Raw genomic sequence first — 19,339 nt, forward strand, 5'->3', positions numbered from 1 at the left:
GTAGGTCTGTTATGTTAAGCTAAGAAGTCTGCTAAGAAGCATAATTATTTATTATTATTATTATTATTATTATTATTATTATTATTATTATTATTATTATTATTATTATTATTATTATTATTATTATTATTATTATTTTATTTCATTGGGTTTTTAGCCCTAGTTGCACTTTTGTTGCAACCCAAGTTATCCCATTAGTTCCCCCAAACTTAGGTCTGTTATGTTAAGCTAAGAAATCTGCTAAGAAGCATATATTATTTATTATTATTTTATTTCATTGGGTTTTTAGCCCTAGTTGCACTTTTGTTGCACTTTTTTGTGTTTATTTCATGTTTGTAACAGTGCATGAAAGATTGTGTATTACTGCAAATTCTTTATTTATTTTTTAATAAATCATAGTCATAAAATTTGGGTCGCGACTTAATGACTAAGGAAAATGTTGGGTCCCGAGGCTAGACCAGTTGAGAACCACTGATCTAGAGGACAAATAACTTAACTGTCATTCTATTATTATTATTATTATTATTATTATTATTTTTACATTATATATTGTTTTATATTATTATTATTATTATTTCTATTATAATTTCCCCCCTTCCTGTACCTCCCCCTCCCCCATGCTAATATGATGCTTGAACGGAAAAGAACACTTGACTTGACTAGCCTCTCACAAGAGCAAATGCTGCTCTGAGAGCAGATGTCTCATCACGTGTAACGTTACAGCGTCAGCAGCAATGATTGTTGTTACATTCTAACTGATAGGCACACCCCCCATTACGCTAAATATGGAGGAAAGGAGCGAATACAAACAAGTTTGTCGTCAACAATGGCACCCTAGCATTAGGCTACATGTAAAAAGTAAAATGAGAAATTACTTAATTGTAGGCTACACTGGCAAAAGTCTGGGGTTCTCTATTGTTTGTATCAGTGTACGTATGCACAGTAGGCTTGGCATAAATGCCTTTTTCATGCATCAGTAATTAATAATTACCTATATATATCTTATAGGGCTGTCAGAATACATTTTTTAATATTTGAATAAAATATAGTTGTGTGAAAGACATTTTTAAGAAAAATATGAATTTGAATACCAAACTCCCAGTATTTAGAACCTTGTTCTGCAGCATTGAAGGATGAGTGACATGAATGTTCATAGAACTAAATCTATGAAGAGTGATACATAAGATCCATGGTCCTGTTGTCAATCATTGTACAACGTGTGTCTGCCATATTGTGGAACTTTGTAAATTCATACGTCTATCTGCCATTATCACCAAGACAAATTACCATACATTCATTGTATTTTATATATATTTTTAAAGTATATATTCTGATTCTGAATGTATACAGTGCCTAAGTAAAAACAAAACTAAAACAAAAAAAAATGAAACAAATTTAAATAAAACATTACGCTTGAATCCAAGACACGCATCCAATGAGGTAGAGACAATGAAGTTAAAAACAGCCTAAATAACTACTAGCAATATATATAGAGAGAAGAAGGGGAATCAACATGTACAACTGTCAGCTAGGAACTATTGCAGTTTCTGTTTAAACATAATATGGAATGATGGAAGAGCTGAAAGTTTAAGGGAGTGGCGGATTTTGGGAGAGAGTTCCAGTCATTTGCTGCAGCAAAACGAAGGTTTTGTTAATGTGAGAACTCACATTAATAAACCCTTCGTTTTGCTGCAGCAAATGACTGGAACTCTCTCCCAAAATCCGCCCTCCCTTAAACTTTCAGCTCTTCCATCATTCCATATTATGTTTTTTGAAATTGAGGAGGTCTCTCTTGTTGAACAGATACAGGCCGAGGGAGAAGCTCCGGGTCAACTTTGGAACGCCAGAGTTCCTGGCCCCAGAGGTGGTCAACTTCGATGTTGTCTCCTTCCCCACGGACATGTGGACCCTCGGGGTGGTCTGTTACATGCTGTGAGTCCCATTTAACTGTCGAGGGCGTGGGGGTCAGGGGATCTTCAGAGGGAAATATAAATTCAACGTAGATCTGAAAGCTTGGACCCTGAAGATTCATTTGAGATGCAGCTTAGCACTGTGTGTAATTTTGTTTCTGGTCATAAATATATAATAAACATTGTGTTTTCATTTGCGCCTATTCAAATATTTTAAAGTTTAGAGTGCATAAGGGCTTGGGACGTTATTAAGGAAACATATGATGGCCTTCCATAACGACAGGTTATGTATATAACCTAGTTATGAGTACTGGCTAAGTGTCCCGCTCTTAAGCCTATCGAGATATACCTCATCTCATGTACCTATTGTACTCCATCAACGAAAACAAAAATACGCCCATCACCTGCCGGGCCCCGCCCCTAGGCGTGCTCTATAAGATACTCGGCATGGTCACCAAACACTCTTCCAGGTGTTTCCAGGAAAAGATTTCCCAAGGGAACTCAGGGCCGCTTAACACTTTCCGTGCCACTCACAAGATTTCTCGTTTTTTTTTATAGGTGGTTGCTAGCCACTCACAAGATTTCTCTTATTTTTTTTTTTTAGCGATCTGAAAGATTATTGCATCACCCAAGCCTACCAGAGTATAGCCGAGGGGCGCCGGCGATCACTGTGGAAAAAAGCGCCCCCTGTCGTCTCCCAGATGACATAAGTGATTTTGGAATGGACTCAATGAAAATGAATGGGGAAAAAAATCCGGTACTCCACATTTTCCAGTTCACTGATCCAGCCGGGGTTACCACAGTTCATTCTGGAACCTCAGATCCCCGCTGATCATGGAGATCTACAGTATCGCGTTGGATCCATACACGTATCGATTTTTTCGAATGGTGATCAGGAATTGGAATATACCAGTTGGATACCATCTGATGTCAGGTAAGGACTCTATGTTATCAGTGTTAGGATAATCAGAGTAAGTTTGATGAAGTTATAAGCTGTTTTGTGAAATGTCTTCTTTCGGTTTCACTGTAAAAGTCCGTGAGGAAATCAACGGAGCGATTATCCGTGCGCGGCCGTAATGTGCTTGCGTGCACGTATAATATTGATCATCTAGCGTTTATTTGAAAACGATTCATAAAAAGGCAGACGAATATCAACGTTGTGGAATATTCCACTAAAAGACGATTTTCATAGAATGCTCCAGAATGAGCTGTTTTTTATATCAAAACGGGGGCTTTTCTAACTGCTCTGAAACGGAAACGACGCGATAAAAAAACAATCTGCCTTGACAGCACTGACTGGAAAATAGTCTTTGATAATGCGATGGGCAGATTAGACACATAGCCATAATTTAAAACATAGATTAGGCGATATTAACGTTAACATTGGCGCCGATGGTGGCATTCAGCCGGTAAAATGGAAAACCAGGCGTGGCGCTCAAAGTGTTAAGAGCGGGACGCTTAGCCAGTACTCATATAACTAGGTTATATACATAACCTGTCGTTATATTATCGTACTTGGCCATCGCGTCCCGCTCTTAAGCCTATCGAGATATGGGGTAGAGCGGATGCGAGGCTCGACAGATGTACCCCCTGAGGACCCGTAAGCCCACATCAAGGGGTTGGGGAGTCCCATCACCCCATCCTTCCTAATGAAGGGGGGGCGCAGTCAACTCCACCCGAGTGCGAGCAAGAGGGAACACACAGCACAGGCGGAACCACGTGTGACCCAACACACTGTGGCCCATACCCACACACTCCTGCTACCCTACCAAGGACGGGAAGCAGGAAAGGCCACAGACCCCAGAACCGCCTGGGAGACAGAACCCCCGGTCATGTCCATGAGGTAAAACCTTACAAAGGGGCCCGGGGAGGACCATGAAGCTGCAGCACAGATGTCCTCCACCGAGGCCCCACCCAGCAGAGCGGTAGAGGCAGCCACCCCACGAGTGGAGTGCGCCCTGACGCCCCCAGGGGGATCCAGCCCGGCCAACGTGTAGCAGAGGGCAATGCCCTCGCACAACCAATGGGACAGGCGCTGTTTCGATAGTGCCTTACCGGCACGAGAACCACCGTGACAGACAAAAAGCTGATCGGTAACCCTGAGGTCCTGAGTACGGCTGAGGTAAATTCCCAAAGCACGGACCGGACATGACAGGTGAAGGCCCGCATCTAACTCACTAGCGTGAGGAGGCGGATGAAACGCCTGAACCACAATATCCCTGGAGCGGAAGGAACTCCGGATATTTTTAGGCATGAAAGCAGGATTAGGCCGCAGAGTGGCACCGCAATCGGAACGAAAAGACAGGCACTCTGGATGTACCGAAAGAGCACAGAGCTCACCCACGCCTTTAGCGGAGGTGACAGCCAGCAAGAACGCGGTCTTGAAAGACGGCTGTCCCAACAACGCTTGCTCGAGCGGCTCAAACGGGACCAAGGACAACCGACCGAGGACCAATTGAAGATCCCAACTCGGAGCCAATGAGCGTTGCACCGGCTTAACGCGTCGAGCGCCAAGCAGGAAACGCTTCACAAGAGGGTAGCTGAACAAGACATCCCCCTCAAACCCCTCATGATAGGAGGATATAGCTGCTGCATATACCCTCACCGTCGAAGCCGACAGTCTACCAAGGAGAGACTAGAGATAACCAAGGACAGCATCCAGGGGGCAGGAGACTGGGTCCCGGCCCCCCGCCTTACACCACTCTTGGAACATACGCCATCTGCCCGCGTAAAGCGCGACAGTGGAGGGAGCATGCGCATTCCGGATGGTATTAACCACAGAAGGGTCCATCCTCTCCAGACTTAACCTCCCACCAGCCACACCAACAGGCGTTGGCTCAACACCGGGTACTGGAACAGCGACCCGTGTTGCTGAGAGAGGGCCATCGCCGACCAAGGAATAACCCAAGGCGGAGCGACCAGTAGCTGGATCAAGACCGGGAACCACACTGCCGTGCCCCGGTCCGGCGCGACCAGGATCACCGTCCTGCGCTCCCTCCGTATCCGCTCCAACAGCTGACCCAACAGCTGTACAGGAGGAAAGGCGTACAGAAGACCGGGCGGCCATGGAAAGATCGAGAAGGCGTCCACCCCCAAGGGTCTACCGAGGCCTCCCCGAAGCAATCCCAGATCTGCCTGACTATGTCGGGGCGGAGTTCCCACTCGTCGTAACGAGGACCGCCCGAGACATCATATCCGCGCCCACATTCTCTGCACCAGGGATGTGGAGCGCCCTCAGACTGCGCAGCCTGCGAGATGCCCACAGCCAAAGTTCGACCGCCGCTGTGGGCGAATGTGGGCGCTGTGAACATTATCATTGACACCCCTATGCCTTGGCTGTGTTGAACCAAGCAACTACGTTGTTGCTCCAAACGCTGTGAACATTATCATTGACACGCCTATGCCTTGGCTGTGTTGAACTGTGCAATTATATTGTTGCTCCAAACGCTGTGAACTGTACTATGAATGGATTAACCAAAAGCTGTAACGGTGCTCATTTACTCTATCCTACTTGTTCACTCTCATTGTGGCCATTACCAGGTTTCAAGTGAGTGAAGAAGCTGTAGCGGTGCTCACCAACTCTATCCTATTTGTTCACTCACATTGGGGCCATTACCAGGTTCAAGTGAGTGAAGCGAAACTACGTTGACCCACTATACGGTCCCGTCATTATCTCCTGCTTGGAGCAGTGTCATTGTAATCACACTGCTACACGCCAACTGTACAAACTGTGCTTCTGACTGTTAACCCCATTGTTTACTACTGCCTGCGACCAGTGACTCAGCCGCAAAAAGAGCTCCAGTTGGGGCAACGGCTGACTGGGACAAGATGGAGGGTGTAGATGTGGAAGAGCTAAAGAAGAGGCGTACTGCGGCGCAAACAGCTTTCACAAGGAGAGCCAACCAGGTAGCTGACAATGTTGACACCGCATCGCTAGTGGAGCTCGTCAACAACAGGAAAGCTCTTCAGATAGAGTTTGCGAAGCTCGTTGACACGACAGGGGACTATGTTGGAGCATTGGAGGAGGCCGACGGAACTGCGCATGCTACCGTGATAGCCGACGCCACAGCAAAGAAAGACGGAAGCAAGAAAATGGCACTGGAGAAGAAGATCTTCTCGGAGGTATGGTCCCGCTTCGTTCAACCAAAATTAGGCCTCCTGGAAGTGGAGTTCAAGGAGGCCTTGGAAGAGGCAAAGAGACTCAGCACCCAAATGGGCACCCCAAGACAAGAGAGCGTTGGAGGGAAACAAATTGAAGAGAAGACTCAACGCCTTCGAACAAATGGTGAGAGAGTGGAGATACCTTCTTCCAACTCCCAACATATCTGAATTAGAGAAGCGGTACAGGCACTTGGACGAGGAAAGAGCAGCACTGATGGACAAGTGGTCGACCCTCCTAGAGCCTGGTGGAAAGGGTGACACTGGAAGTGCTTATGAGGGTGAAGAGGATATAAGGACACACAACATTGAAAGGGGCGGTGAAGTAACCAGCCCACTTGATATTTCAAACGATGTTCTGCAACGTGCCGCGTAAGCTAAACCTTCCCCGTCCACCAACGGCAAAAGTGAAGTCCTTCACATCCACTCGTCATCTCCTCAGCTTGACAGTAGTCAAACAGAGGGCACTTCCAAAGACTCTCCCTTACCTTTCAGGGGGCCCCTAAAGCAACCCATCTCCAGCTTGGAGCAAAGACCACAAGGAGTGGACCTCATGAGTATACCGACAGGAGTTCACTCCCACGGGTAAGACAACCCGGCAGCGAACCCTATTTTTACCAGAGCGCTGACCTCGCTATCATGCCTCAGTTACGAGGTGACCACGCCACCAGGTGATGAGGGCGCAACGCGGGAAGGTCTCGCTCACCACAGAGCCCACCAGGGGGCCCGACCAAAGAGAAAGCTCGCCTCCCATCAATCTGCCCAAATTCTGTGGCGACAGAAGGACCTATTGGCGCTGGCGGGATAATTGGGAGGACCTCCAGGCTTTAGCCGAACCATCAGGATTGCCTGTATGCAAATTATATCACCTTCTTGACAGCGTAGAAGAGCCACTGAGGAAGAAACTCGGGCTGGATCGCTGCAGAACAGCGGACAACGTTTTCAGGCTCCTGGACAACCGTTTTGGAGACAGGAGCACAACCGCAAGTCTGGAAGAAGTGCCTCCAGTACGGAGTAACCAGCCTAGGCCAATGATTGACCTGGTCCAGGCAGTGGAAACCGCACTGTACGACTTAAAATACCTTGGGATGGAGGACGTGATCAAAAACCACCTAACTGTTACCGCCATAGAGAGAAAACTGCCTATAGGCATGATAGAGAAGTGGATCTCCTATGAGCGTGACCCCGCGAATGGCGTCACGCCCGCAAGTTACTTTGATAGACTCTTGTCATTTCTGAAAGGACAGGAAAGGATCCTCGAGAGGCTAGCACAGTTGGAGATCGGAGCCACCCACGCTGGCGAAAGACCAACCCAGCGTGAAAGGCTGAGCGACAGGGGAGGTGATAGACGGTCATTTACAAGAACGACAGCGAGCGAAGTAAGAAGGGAGCCCCAGGGGGACTCGTGCACCATGTGTGGAGAGGAAGCACATGGGAAAAGACTGTACTTCTGCCCGGCCTTCAAGAAGGCTAAACTACTTGAGAAACGAGCCCAGGTGAAGAAAGCTGGAGCATGCATCAAATGCCTCGCTTATCACGGGGCCAACGGCCTATGCGAGAAAAGGTTCCTCTGTAAGAAGGATGTGTGTGAAGGGGGGCGGCCCTGTCAACCATAATTTTCTCCTCTGCTCCAAGACACAGAGCATGAACGAAACATCCTATGAGCCCGGCGCTCGTAAAGGGCTCCGAGGCCTTACGGCTGAGCAGGAGAAGGTGGTCACAGAGTTAAAGTTGTCAACGCTCCAAATGGAAGCATTCAAGAAAGCCTTCACGAACAAAGCGACCTCCCAAGTGTACGCCAGCAAGAGCCTGTTGGACAAAAGTGGCATAAAAGAATACCCAGTCCTCATGATGCTCATGGACGTCACGACAAGAGGAGGAGACTGTGTTGGAGCGTTGATGGACCTCGCCTCCGACACCAACTATATCACACACAGAGCCGCCAAGAGGCTCGGGCTGGCCGGCGAACCTATCACACTGGTTGTGTACGGTGTTGGGAAGATGGCAGTCAGAGTCGATACCAAGAGGTATGTGGTGGCAATAAAAGTATGGACCCCGAAGGGGACCTTGAGAGCCCACGAAATGCTCTGCTACGGCCTTGAGGACATCGCCAAAGTAGACAGAGTGGTGAACTCCGAGAGACTAGAAAAGTTTTTCCCATGTGTCAAGCCAGGAGAATTGACCCGGCCTGATACCATTGATCTGCTCATTAGCACCCGGGAAGGTCGCCTGGCCCCACAAAGAATGGAGAGAGCCGGTGATCTGGTGCTATGGGACGGCCCACTGGGCAAAACTGTGAGCGGTGCGCATCCGGACCTCTTCGAAGAAGTAAAAATGACCACGCGTCATTCGTTGACCCACTTTGCACGCTCCATGGGAACAACCGTCACGAGAGAATGCAAAAACCTCACGGTAGACTTAACCAAGAGGAAAAGCATAAAAGAAGCAGTAACTGCCGCAAGCAACAAGGAAGTCTTCGACTGGCTGAAATGGGACAGCATCGGAGCAGCCTGTGACCCCGTCTGTGGGGGATGTCGCTGCGGTAACTGTCCTCCTGGAGGAAAGGAGATGACACTGGCTGACGAGCGGGAGCTAGAGATCATCAAAGCTGGCTTGACCTTCAAGGAGAAAGACTCGCACTGTGGGGACTCCCACTGGGATGCAAAGTACCCCTGGATGGAACAACCAGCATCTCTCCCCAACAATCGCCGAGCTGTGGAGTCGACCTTCCTCAGGACAGAGAAGCGCCTTGAGAAAGATCTTTCATGGAAAGTCGCCTATACCAGGCAAATCCACGAAATGGTGGAGAGAGGAGCTGCCGTGAAACTAACTAGGTCTATGATGGACCAATGGAAAGGAGCAGTATGGTACGTGAGTTACTTGACCGCACCGAACCCACACTCCGTCACCACTCCAGTACGCATCGTCTGGGACAGCAGCCAAGAATACAGAGGTGTAAGCATGAACAATATCCTACTGAAAGGTCCTGATGTGCTGAACCAAATCCGTGCGGTACTCCTCAGATTCCGGGAAGGAGAACATGCAGCCATTGGTGACATCAAAAAGATGTACAACTCAGTGTGGCTGGAAGAGGAGGAAGTTCATGTACACCGCTTTCTATGGAGAGACTCACCGCAAGACGAGATAGAAGATTACGCCATCGTCAGGGTGAACATGGGAGACAAGCCGGCCGGATGTATAGCCCAAGTCGCTATGCGAGAGACCGCATACCTCCCTCGGTTCTCCCATCTAACTGATAAAAGATCTGTCATTGTGGACAACAGCTACGTGGACAATCTCCTCGTATCACACAATGACTCACACAGACTGGAAGAGATCCTTAAGGGGGTCGAAGTCATCTTGAAGGCAGGCAGCTTCCACCTCAAACCCTGGGTCCGATCTGGTCACAGTGGGAGGCATGACACCCCGGAGACCAAGCTAGAGACACTAGTTCTACCGAACCAACTTAAGGATGAAGATAACAAGGCTTTGGGAGTCGGCTACCTTGTTCAGGAAGACAAGCTCTTCGTAATGGCATCCATCAACTTTTCCCGGAGAAGGCAAAAGATGAGGATGGAAGCAGATCTAGCCGAAGAAAATATCATAGAGAGGACGCCTAACCCTCTGACACGCCGAGTCCTACTCAGCCAAGTCGCAGGACTGTATGACCCGATTGGTCTCGCAACTCCACTCAAGCAGAAGGGAGTGATCCTAGTGAGAAGAGCATTCCAGGAGGCTGGAAAAATTACCAAGGACACTTGGGACCAGCCACTATCGGAGGAGCTCCGAGAGAAAGCAGTGGAGTTGTTCAAGGAATATGCTCGCCTGAGCCGCGTCACATTCCCAAGAAGTATTACGCCCGCCGGCTGGTTGGGCAAGCCATGGGGGATCACGTTCTCAGACGGGAGCTGTGATTCCTATGGCGCAGTACTGTATCTACGGTGGGAGACGTCTGGGGGAGCAGTCGCCCGGCTAGTGGAGTCAAAAGCGAAACTGGCCCCTCTTGACCTTAGAGGTGATCCAGTAAAGGCGAAAATATGTGGGGCGGTGTTCGCATCCCGTCTAAAAAAGTATGTGCTTAAACATGGAAGAATCAAAATCGAAAGATGGTTCCACTTCGTCGACAGTCAGACGGTGCTGGGAGCCATGCTCTGGATTCCAGACATTCTTCGTGAATCGGGTCGGAGAGATCCAGAAGGCTGGTCCCGTCACTGATTGGTGGTGGGTACCAGGAGAACGCAACATTGCTGACCTGGTCACAAGAGGCCGCTGCTCCCCAGAGCTACTCGGAGAGGACTCTGCTTGGCAATGCGGCCCTGATTTCCTTGCCTACCCCGAAGAGGAATGGCCAAAGAAATCAGCCTCAGAGGTATCTACCGCTGCGAGAGACGCAGTAAGTAGGCTTCAAAGAAAGGCCTTCACAGTTGCTATCACAAGAGCGCAAGCAAAGACAATGCCTTCCCTTGCCAGCTCAGGGGAAGAAAAGAAAACAGCCATAAAAGAAGAATCAGATATCATTATCTCGCCAAACGGAACCCCCGACAAACTTTGGGGCGGGGCTCTCGTAGGCCAGATACGCCCAAGGAGATAGTTCTCTCAAGACACTCTGCAACGTCGTCGGCTTCATCCGAAGGGCACTAAAGTTCTGGGCGACAGTAAAAACCCGGAAGGCCCAGACGACGAAAGCACGTTTGCCAACCCACACATTGTTAAAGTGGGAGGCATTAACTGTAAACGAACTGCAAAGCGCATTCAGAGAACTATGCCTGGCCGCACAGGAAGGCGCAGAATTCCCTGTGACCACACTAGACAGACTTGTGGTCCACAAAGAGGAGGACTCCAAACTCTTGCTGTGCCATGGCAGAGTTCAAGCCATGGCCAAAGAATGGCCTGGGGTGCCCTTACTTCCCTACAGGGAATGGGTCAGCATCCTCCTGGCAGAGGATGCTCACAGGGCAAACCATGAGGGCATTGCAGGAACCCTCTTGCGCATGAGATAAAGCCTGGGTTGTGCAGGGGCCAAGAGTAGCCCGAAGCACAATTGACTCGTGTATACACTGCCGAAAGAACAAGGCAAAAATGTGCCGTCAAATCATGAGCGAACTCCCCCCGGAGCGCACGGAGCCGGCCGCACCATTCGAGTATACCACGTTGGACCTCTTTGGTCCCTACACGATCAAAGACTCAGTGAAAAAGAGGACAAGTAAGAAAGCCTGGGGCGTAGTTTTCTGCTGCATGGCATCCAGAGCAATACATGCCGACATAGTGGAAGACCTCTCGACTGAAGGTTTCCTAAAAACATTCCAACGCTTCACTGCATTGAGAGGCCATCCTAGGAAGCTCTGGTCCGATAAAGGGACTAATTTCGTGGGAGCAAAGCCAGCGCTGGAAGAACTTTATAAGTTCCTAGCAAATATCGACAATAACAAAGTACAGAAGAAAGCCGCAGAGTCTGGTACAGATTGGACTTGGGTGTTCCACCCCGCTGACTCTCCTCATAGGAATGGTGCGGCTGAAGCAGCTGTGCGAGTATTGAAAAGAGCACTAAGCAGCATAGGCGAAGAAGGGAGCCTTACGGCCCTGGAGTTCCAAACCCTCCTATACCTAGCTGCCAATCTATCAAATGAGAGGCCTATTGGCGCCAACGCCCAGCTTCGGGATGGCACCATTGAGGTCATCACCCCCAACACTCTCCTACTGGGACGTGCAAGGCCCCGTGGAGACCCCAGAGGTTTCGAGTCCGCTAGCTACCCCTTCGTCTGTCTGAGAGCTATCCAGATTGAAGTGGACAGGTTCTGGAAACGATGGAGCCAGCTGGCGGGACCAGAACTCTTCGTCCGGGAAAAGTGGCACATTCCCGCTAGGAATGTCGCTGAAGGAGACCTGGTCTGGCTTGCGGACCAGAACGCACTCAGAGGCCAGTTTCGGAAGTAAGGACTTGCCATAGCCTTCCTGTTACCGCCGGTCATCCCAAGCGTGATCGTCACATCGGGGTGTGCCCCACCACCGTCCTCCACAGGGACGTCAGGAGGTTGGTGGTACTTCTACCATTCGAGGAACAATGACCAAAAAAGGACGTCGAAAGTCGCCTTGTTTCTGGCACAAAGGACGTCGAAAGTCGCCTTGTTTCTGGCACAAAGGACGTCGAAAGTCGCCTTGTTTCTGGCACAAAGGACGTCGAAAGTCGCCTGTTTCTGGCACAAAGAAGGACGTCGAAAGTCGCCTGTTTCTGGCGCAAAGGACGTCGAAAGTCGCCTGTTTCTGGCATAAAGAAGGACGTCGAAAGTCGCCTGTTTCTGGCACAAAGAAGGACGTCGAAAGTCGCCTGTTTCTGGTAGGATTGAGGACGTCAAGAATCACCCGATGCCGATGGAACCTGAGTAGTTTTCGCCGGAGCCGCTTGTGCTACCACCGTAAATGCGGCATAGTTTAATTCTTCGTGGCCCTGTAAAGAAATAATAATAATATAGACCGGGATCACTTGTATAGTTTGGATAGTTTTATGAGCCTGACGTTCAGAAAACTAAGTGGGAGGTGGAGAATTATCCGACGTTTATCCCAATATATTTATCATTATTATCCTTCATTATTATCATGAGTAACATTTATTGTATACATTTATTGCATGAGTTAATTATTATCTGGTGCCGCCTAGTGGACGCACTTTGGAGTACGTATTGCGACTCTGAGCAGGTAAGCTGTCTCTGCGCCGGCGCGTCGCGCTATTTAAGTGACACTCTGAGCCTAGACTGTAAGGTGAAAAGCCCTGTGGGCGAACTCTTGACTGGCCAACGGTACATTGCATTGTATGCGCCGTTAATATCCGCATTTCTCTTTAATTCATATATCTAGTTACTAATTAATGCCGTTTATTTCCTTTCCTTTGTATAGGTAAATAATCTGACTAACGTCTGATTGTATGCTGACTGACTAAACGCTGACTGAATGTACATGCTGACTATAGACTAACTACATGCATACTGACTAACGTCTGGCTAACTGTTAGCTGGCTAAACGTCTGGCTACACAATCAAGTACCGGCGGTTGCTAAATTGCAACCTAACTAACAACGAACTATTATCAGAGTCGACTTGGTTGAACATTACCAAATACCATATCGACCTCTACTAACATTATCCACTAATGCTTGGATGTAAGCTGCTACTAACTATCAGCTACAAGCTAACCACTTGTTTAATTGACCACCTGGTGATTATTACAACAAGGATGAATTGGATGCTGGACATCAAAGTCCAAATAAACGAACATTCTTATAGTAGCATTAGTGTAAGCAGCATGCTCCAGGACAGCCAGGAAATCGTCCACTGCAGTGGAACGATCACCAAGCCACCTCGCCCCTGGCGCCGAAACACACTCCACAGCATTTACTAACACCAACATCAATGCCTGATGACACAGGGCCTACCTGTGTACAAGCCGGCTCGATAGCCAAACCTTGCACGCTGCTCCTTGTCCTGCTGCCACCAGACGAGGAAACATCAGAATAGGCCCGACGTGTCGCTGAAACATGCCCCAAGATTCCAGGGGTAAGCAAACCTCCGGTAAGCATTCAACATTACGCAATTTCTCTAATCTTTTCATAACAACTAGTTACATAAGGCGCCTTGCAACCGATTTATGATGGAAACGAAAATAGAGGAAGAGTGTTTGGTGACCATGCCGAGTATCTTAGAGCATGCCTAGGGGCGGGGCCCGGCAGGTGATGGGCGTATTTTTGTTTTCGTTGATGGAGTACAATAGGTACATGAGATGAGGCATATCTCGATAGGCTTAAGAGCGGGACGCGATGGCCAAGTACGATAATATAACCTCAGTTATGTGTAATAGATTGGGTTGATTGATACCATTAGATTCTCCACTTCTGTTTCTCATGGCCAGTTTTGCAACACTGTAGCAATAAGCAATTTTTTTTTGACATTCAGTTTTTTGTTGCAATTTTTCAGAAAAGTTTAAAGTCTAATCTAGATCTAATATTTTTATATAGGAACATTTTAATCATGGTTTGGGGCTCTACGTTCAATTCAAAATAATATAAATAGGTGAATAATAATTGTTTTACAATTTAAGCAAAATAACAGAATCACAACATTCTACCAGAAAAAGTCAATGGACGCCAGATCCGAGTAAAGTTGGGTTAACTCGCCAACCGTTCAGTGCCAGACCAGAGTATAGTCGGGTTTTCATCGTTATTTCTTTTATTTGATATTTCCATTCATTACAGGCACACGGACTCTGGGTTAACATGGGGAATCATCCTGAGAATGCCTAAATGCAATACCGGCCGCATCCACCCAGGTGGCAGTATCGAGCACCCTTTGAAACATTATATCTTGGCCTGTGCGTCGATCAAATGTCTCTGGCCCCACTTTTCTTTGTCGGGCGAGGCGGGCGGTTATCCCGATCCCATTGAGAAGCGTCAAATGCCTCCGATGCATCTGTTGTGGTGGATTATGTTGGCGACACCATGGACACCGGTACTTGGACTTGCAATCAGACAATTGGAATATTCTTTTTGGGGTACCTCTTAGTGAAGGTAAGGATTAAATTATATCAATCCTGCTTTGATCCAACCATGATTTCACCTCGATCGCAACGTGTGTGTGTAACATTACTCCACAACGTATGCCGTTGGTGACGATCAAAGCATAAAAAAATGACCCCCCCCCCCTTTCATGCATTCATGATGACATAATACCTATTATATATATTTGATTTGGAAATAGTAGTAAGCGGCGAGAAACTGCAACGATTTTAGTGAAATTCACGTTTTGCTGCACGGTGGTGTAGTGGTCAAACACTGTCGCCTCACAGCAAGAAGGTCCAGGGTTCGATTCCCGCTTGGGGACCAGGTTTCCATGATGCGAGTTACACAGGTGGGGTATCTCCCAGGCCTTTCTGTGTGGAGTTTGCATGTTCTCCCCGTGCTCGCAAGGGTTTCCCCCCCGATAAGATAAACCCAATGGAAAAACATGCACAACAACAAGATCGCTAACGCTGTGGCGTCCTTGACGAAGACGGACAGGAGCACTTGGGTTGGTCCCCTGGCGCGGCTCACGTTGACGCCTGTCTGCTCCCGGCTGCCCTTGGGGGGGAAGGACGATGGGATGGGTTAATCGCAGAGACGAATCGCATGCATGCATCGCATGCGTGCCGATTGATGACCTCTGAGCAGGTCCTAAATTATTATTTTTATCGTAATTTTCTGTGATTAGACAGGATCACTCGAAAACTATACTCATATTCACCACGGTATAACACGCGAACGTATTGACGAAAAAATATATTCTTTTTCACATATTGAACCTTAGCTTAAAGGTGCACTATGCAGTAGGGGTATTTTATATATATATATTTTTTTTTATTATTTATTATTATCTTCCCCCCCCCCCCCCTCCTTTTTTCCGATTTTTCTCCCATCCCACTGTTAGTCGTTATGCCAATTCCCAACCCCCTTCCTGGTTGTTGCACCCCCCCCCCCCCCCCTACTGTTGGTCCGGGAGGCCGGAGACTATCACATGCTTTCCTCCGACACATGTGCAGCCAGCGTCTCCTGCGTTGGTGGCGAGTGCCTTGCCCACTACACCACCTAGCCACCCATGGGGTATTTGTTAACATTTGCATAAGCTCCTATTAGTGTGCAAAACACATTTACTATACATGTAATCCTTAGAATTATTCTATTTTATGTCATCATAAATCTTATCAAAATCATTTTGAGGCACCGTGAACCAAATGTAAGCCTTCTTTGAATGTTTGAAAAACAAAATTGCGTGGCCTGCCATTGTAAACAACCACAGTGACTTGGCAACTTTTCTGGTGGACAAACAGTGTTCCAGGGTCCCTGAAGACATTTAGTTTATTCAGTCATGAAAATATAACATATAATTTTTTCCCCCCTGAGATTCAAATGTCGCTCCCAAAGCTGCACAATGCATCTTTAGTCGTCAGTGAAACTAGTTGAAATTCCCGTCGCTACTCTCCAGAGCTTTGCGTATGTGTGTATTTGTCTTTCATAATGTGTGTGTGTGTGTGTGTGTGTGTGTGTGTGTGTGTGTGTGTGTGTGTGTGTGTGTGTGTGTGTGTGTGTGTGTGTGTGTGTGTGTGTGTGTGTGTGTGTGTGTGTGTGTGTGTGTGTGTGTGTGTGTGTGTGTGTGTGTGTGTGTGTGTGTGTGTGAGTATGTCTTCTTATTGCCAGTGTGAGTGGCATGTCTCCCTTCCTGGGAGATGACGACAGTCAGACGCTTAGCAACGTTCTGGCTGTCAACTGGTACTTTGATGAGGACGCCTGCGAACACGTCTCTGCCGAGGCCAGGGACTTCATAGCCAACCTGCTGATAAGGGAGAAGGGGTAAGGGACATTTCACTGTGATGTTACCAGAGACATTTATTTTTAGGCAACATAAACATTGGTATCTGTTTATCTTTAAGGCCATTGCCGGAGTTAGTCTTGTTGTAGCCAGACGTTTAAAGCTAGAGTAGGGCCTTTGCCAGGCTTAATGTCTGAGTTAAGATGACCCGAGCCAAAGATGAGTATATTTTTCAATACTGAAAGTATATTTTTAGTATAAAGTGTGTTAAAAGTATATGTACCACTATATACTTTTCTGAGAGTATACTTGCAATGTGTTTTTGATTTCCATGTACTAATTCAAAGCACATGTTCAGTATGATAATCATCAACTGTGTGTAATCTAAGTACACTGAAATCTTTCCAAACTTAAGTAAACGTATTAACACTTTGAGCGCCACGCCTGGTTTTCCGTTTTACCGCTTGAATGCCACCATCGGCGCCAATGTTAACGTTAATATCGCCTAATCTATGTTTTAAATTATGGCTATGTGTCTAATCTGCCCATCGCATTATCAAAGACTATTTTCCAGTCAGTGCTGTGAAGGCAGATTGTTTTTTTATCGCGTCGTTTCCATTTCAGAGCAGTTAGAAAAGCCCCTGTTTTGATATAAAAAACAGCTCATTCTGGAGCATTCTATGAAAATCGTCTTTTAGTGGAATATTCCACAACGTTGATATTCGTCTGCCTTTTTATGAATCGTTTTCAAATAAACGCTAGATGATCAATATTATACGTGCACGCAAGCACATTACGGCCGCACACTGATAATCGCTCCGTTGATTTCCTCACAGACTTTTACAGTGAAACCGAAAGAAGACATTTCACAAAACAGCTTATAACTTCATCAAACTTACTCTGATTATCCTACCACTGATAACATAGAGTCCTTACCTGACATCAGATGGTATCCAACTGGTATATTCCAATTCCTGATCACCATTCGAAAAAATCAATACGTGTATGGATCCAACACGATACAGTAGAACTCCATGATCCGCGGGGCTCTGAGGCTCCAGAATGAACTCTGGTAACCCCGGCTGGATCAGTGAACTGGAAAATGTGGAGTACCGGATTTTTTTCCCCATTCATTTTCATTGAGTCCATTCCAAAATAACTTATGTCATCTGGGAGACGACAGGGGGCGCTTTTTTCCACAGTGATCGCCGGCGCCCCTCGGCTATACTCGGGTAGGCTCGGGTGATGCAATAATTTTTCAGATCGCAAAAAAAAAAAAAAAAAATCAGAGAAATCTCGTGAGTGGCATTCTACGTCACTATTAAAAACCAGAGAAATCTCGTGAGTGGCACTCAAAGTGTTAAAAGTGTACTATTTTGGTAAGCAAAAGTAACCAAAAATACATCAAAAGTATAATTTCAATATATTTAACCCTTTACCGGTCACTTCTTGAAATACCTGGAAATTCACAATTTCAACTCTAGAATGTTATTTTGGTGCTATTTCAAAAGTGATCTACAATAAAAAAAAAAAAAAAAAAAAAAAATTCCCCCTGTAAATTAAGGTTAAAGGAAAACTCCAACATTTTGGGAAATTAACTTATTTAACATCTTCCCTGGAGTTAGACAAGAAGATACATACCTTTTTTGTCTCTGTGCGTGCATTTAGCTTTGGGAACAGTCGCTCCGTTAGCGTAGCTTAGCTTCATCACTGGAAGTGGGGGAGATCCGGAGCCTGACGTTCCCTTACACTGTATACAGTCACGAAATACACTCCAAATACAACTCCAAAACGTTCATGTAAACATGTTGTGACCTGTGTATTCACCACGTGGAGAAATAAAAAATTATTGAATTAGACAATTACGTTTTATAAGCAAATATACTCTGAACTATTTTTTGCCTAACCACACCTCTCTGAGCGCAGCCAGTGATTTCAACGTGTCGTCGTGATTGTTGACATTCTCATTCATTCAAAGGATCCGAACCGATTGAAGTTTATGGATACCATGACTTAAAATCCTCTTACCTTGACGATTAAAAGCCTCCCCAATTTAGAAAACAGTAATCCAATGGCTGGTATTGTTATACCGGACGCTCTGAGCTAACCGGAGCTAACACAGATCAGGATGGTAAAGCATATATAATGACTTCCTTTCTGGGGTTTTCAAAATAAAAGTCAGACGTTTATAGCAGCGGAAAACGTTTATTTTGTACATTATCTAGCGTTAACACGAACCTAAACTAACTTTAGGTTAGTTGTAACGTTAGTTTAGGTTCGTGTTACTTTGGGTTACTTTCCTCCAGTGTATTTGTCCCCCGGCCCCACCCAATGGCCCCACCCAATGGCCACACACACACACGCACACACACACACACACACGTAAAATAAAAAAATAATAAATAAATAGATTTTTCTTTTTTACTTCGATTTTTTTTTTAATGTTCGAAGCTTGTGCCATCGAACGAAGCTTCGAAGTATTTAAGACAGCCCTACTGTGAACAGGCCCTCGACCAGTACCCTAAAAATGTGGGGGCTATGGGGCATATTTTTCTTTAGGGGGCATATCTATGAAACTTGGCAGGCTGATTCATAACATAAAATAAATAATAAAATGTATTGGGAGTTTTCTTGAATTTGCGTTGCCATGGCAACAGTAGCCGATAAAGGCCCAAAGAAGAATAGCGGACAAAACTATAATCTATATAACTACATGGTACTACATGATACTACATGGTACTACATGGTAATACGTGGTACTACAGGGTACTACATGATACTACATGATACTACATGGTACTACAGGGTACTACACAGGGTACTACATGGTACTACATGGCACTACAGGGTACTACATGGCAATACAGGATACTATATGGCAATACATGGTACTACAGGGTACATGGCAATACAGGGTACTACATGGCACTACAGGGTACTACA

General features: G+C 46.6%; 1 protein-coding gene across 1 annotated transcript in view; it reads left to right on the plus strand.

Moving 5' to 3' along the window:
* mylk2 (myosin light chain kinase 2) overlaps positions 1-19,339 on the plus strand; it is a gene marked incomplete at its 5' end in the record, with an annotated part of 119,038 nt that overhangs the window by 92,855 nt on the left and 6,844 nt on the right. Inside the window, 2 exons of the mRNA XM_084333457.1 lie at positions 1,804-1,932; positions 16,285-16,437. Coding sequence (XP_084189583.1) covers positions 1,804-1,932; positions 16,285-16,437 — 282 coding nt within the window. The remainder of the gene's footprint in view (positions 1-1,803; positions 1,933-16,284; positions 16,438-19,339) is intronic.

Source organism: Notolepis coatsorum, assembly GCF_963971535.1.
Source record: "Notolepis coatsorum genome assembly, chromosome: 17".
Classification (NCBI taxonomy): domain Eukaryota; kingdom Metazoa; phylum Chordata; class Actinopteri; order Aulopiformes; family Paralepididae; genus Notolepis; species Notolepis coatsorum.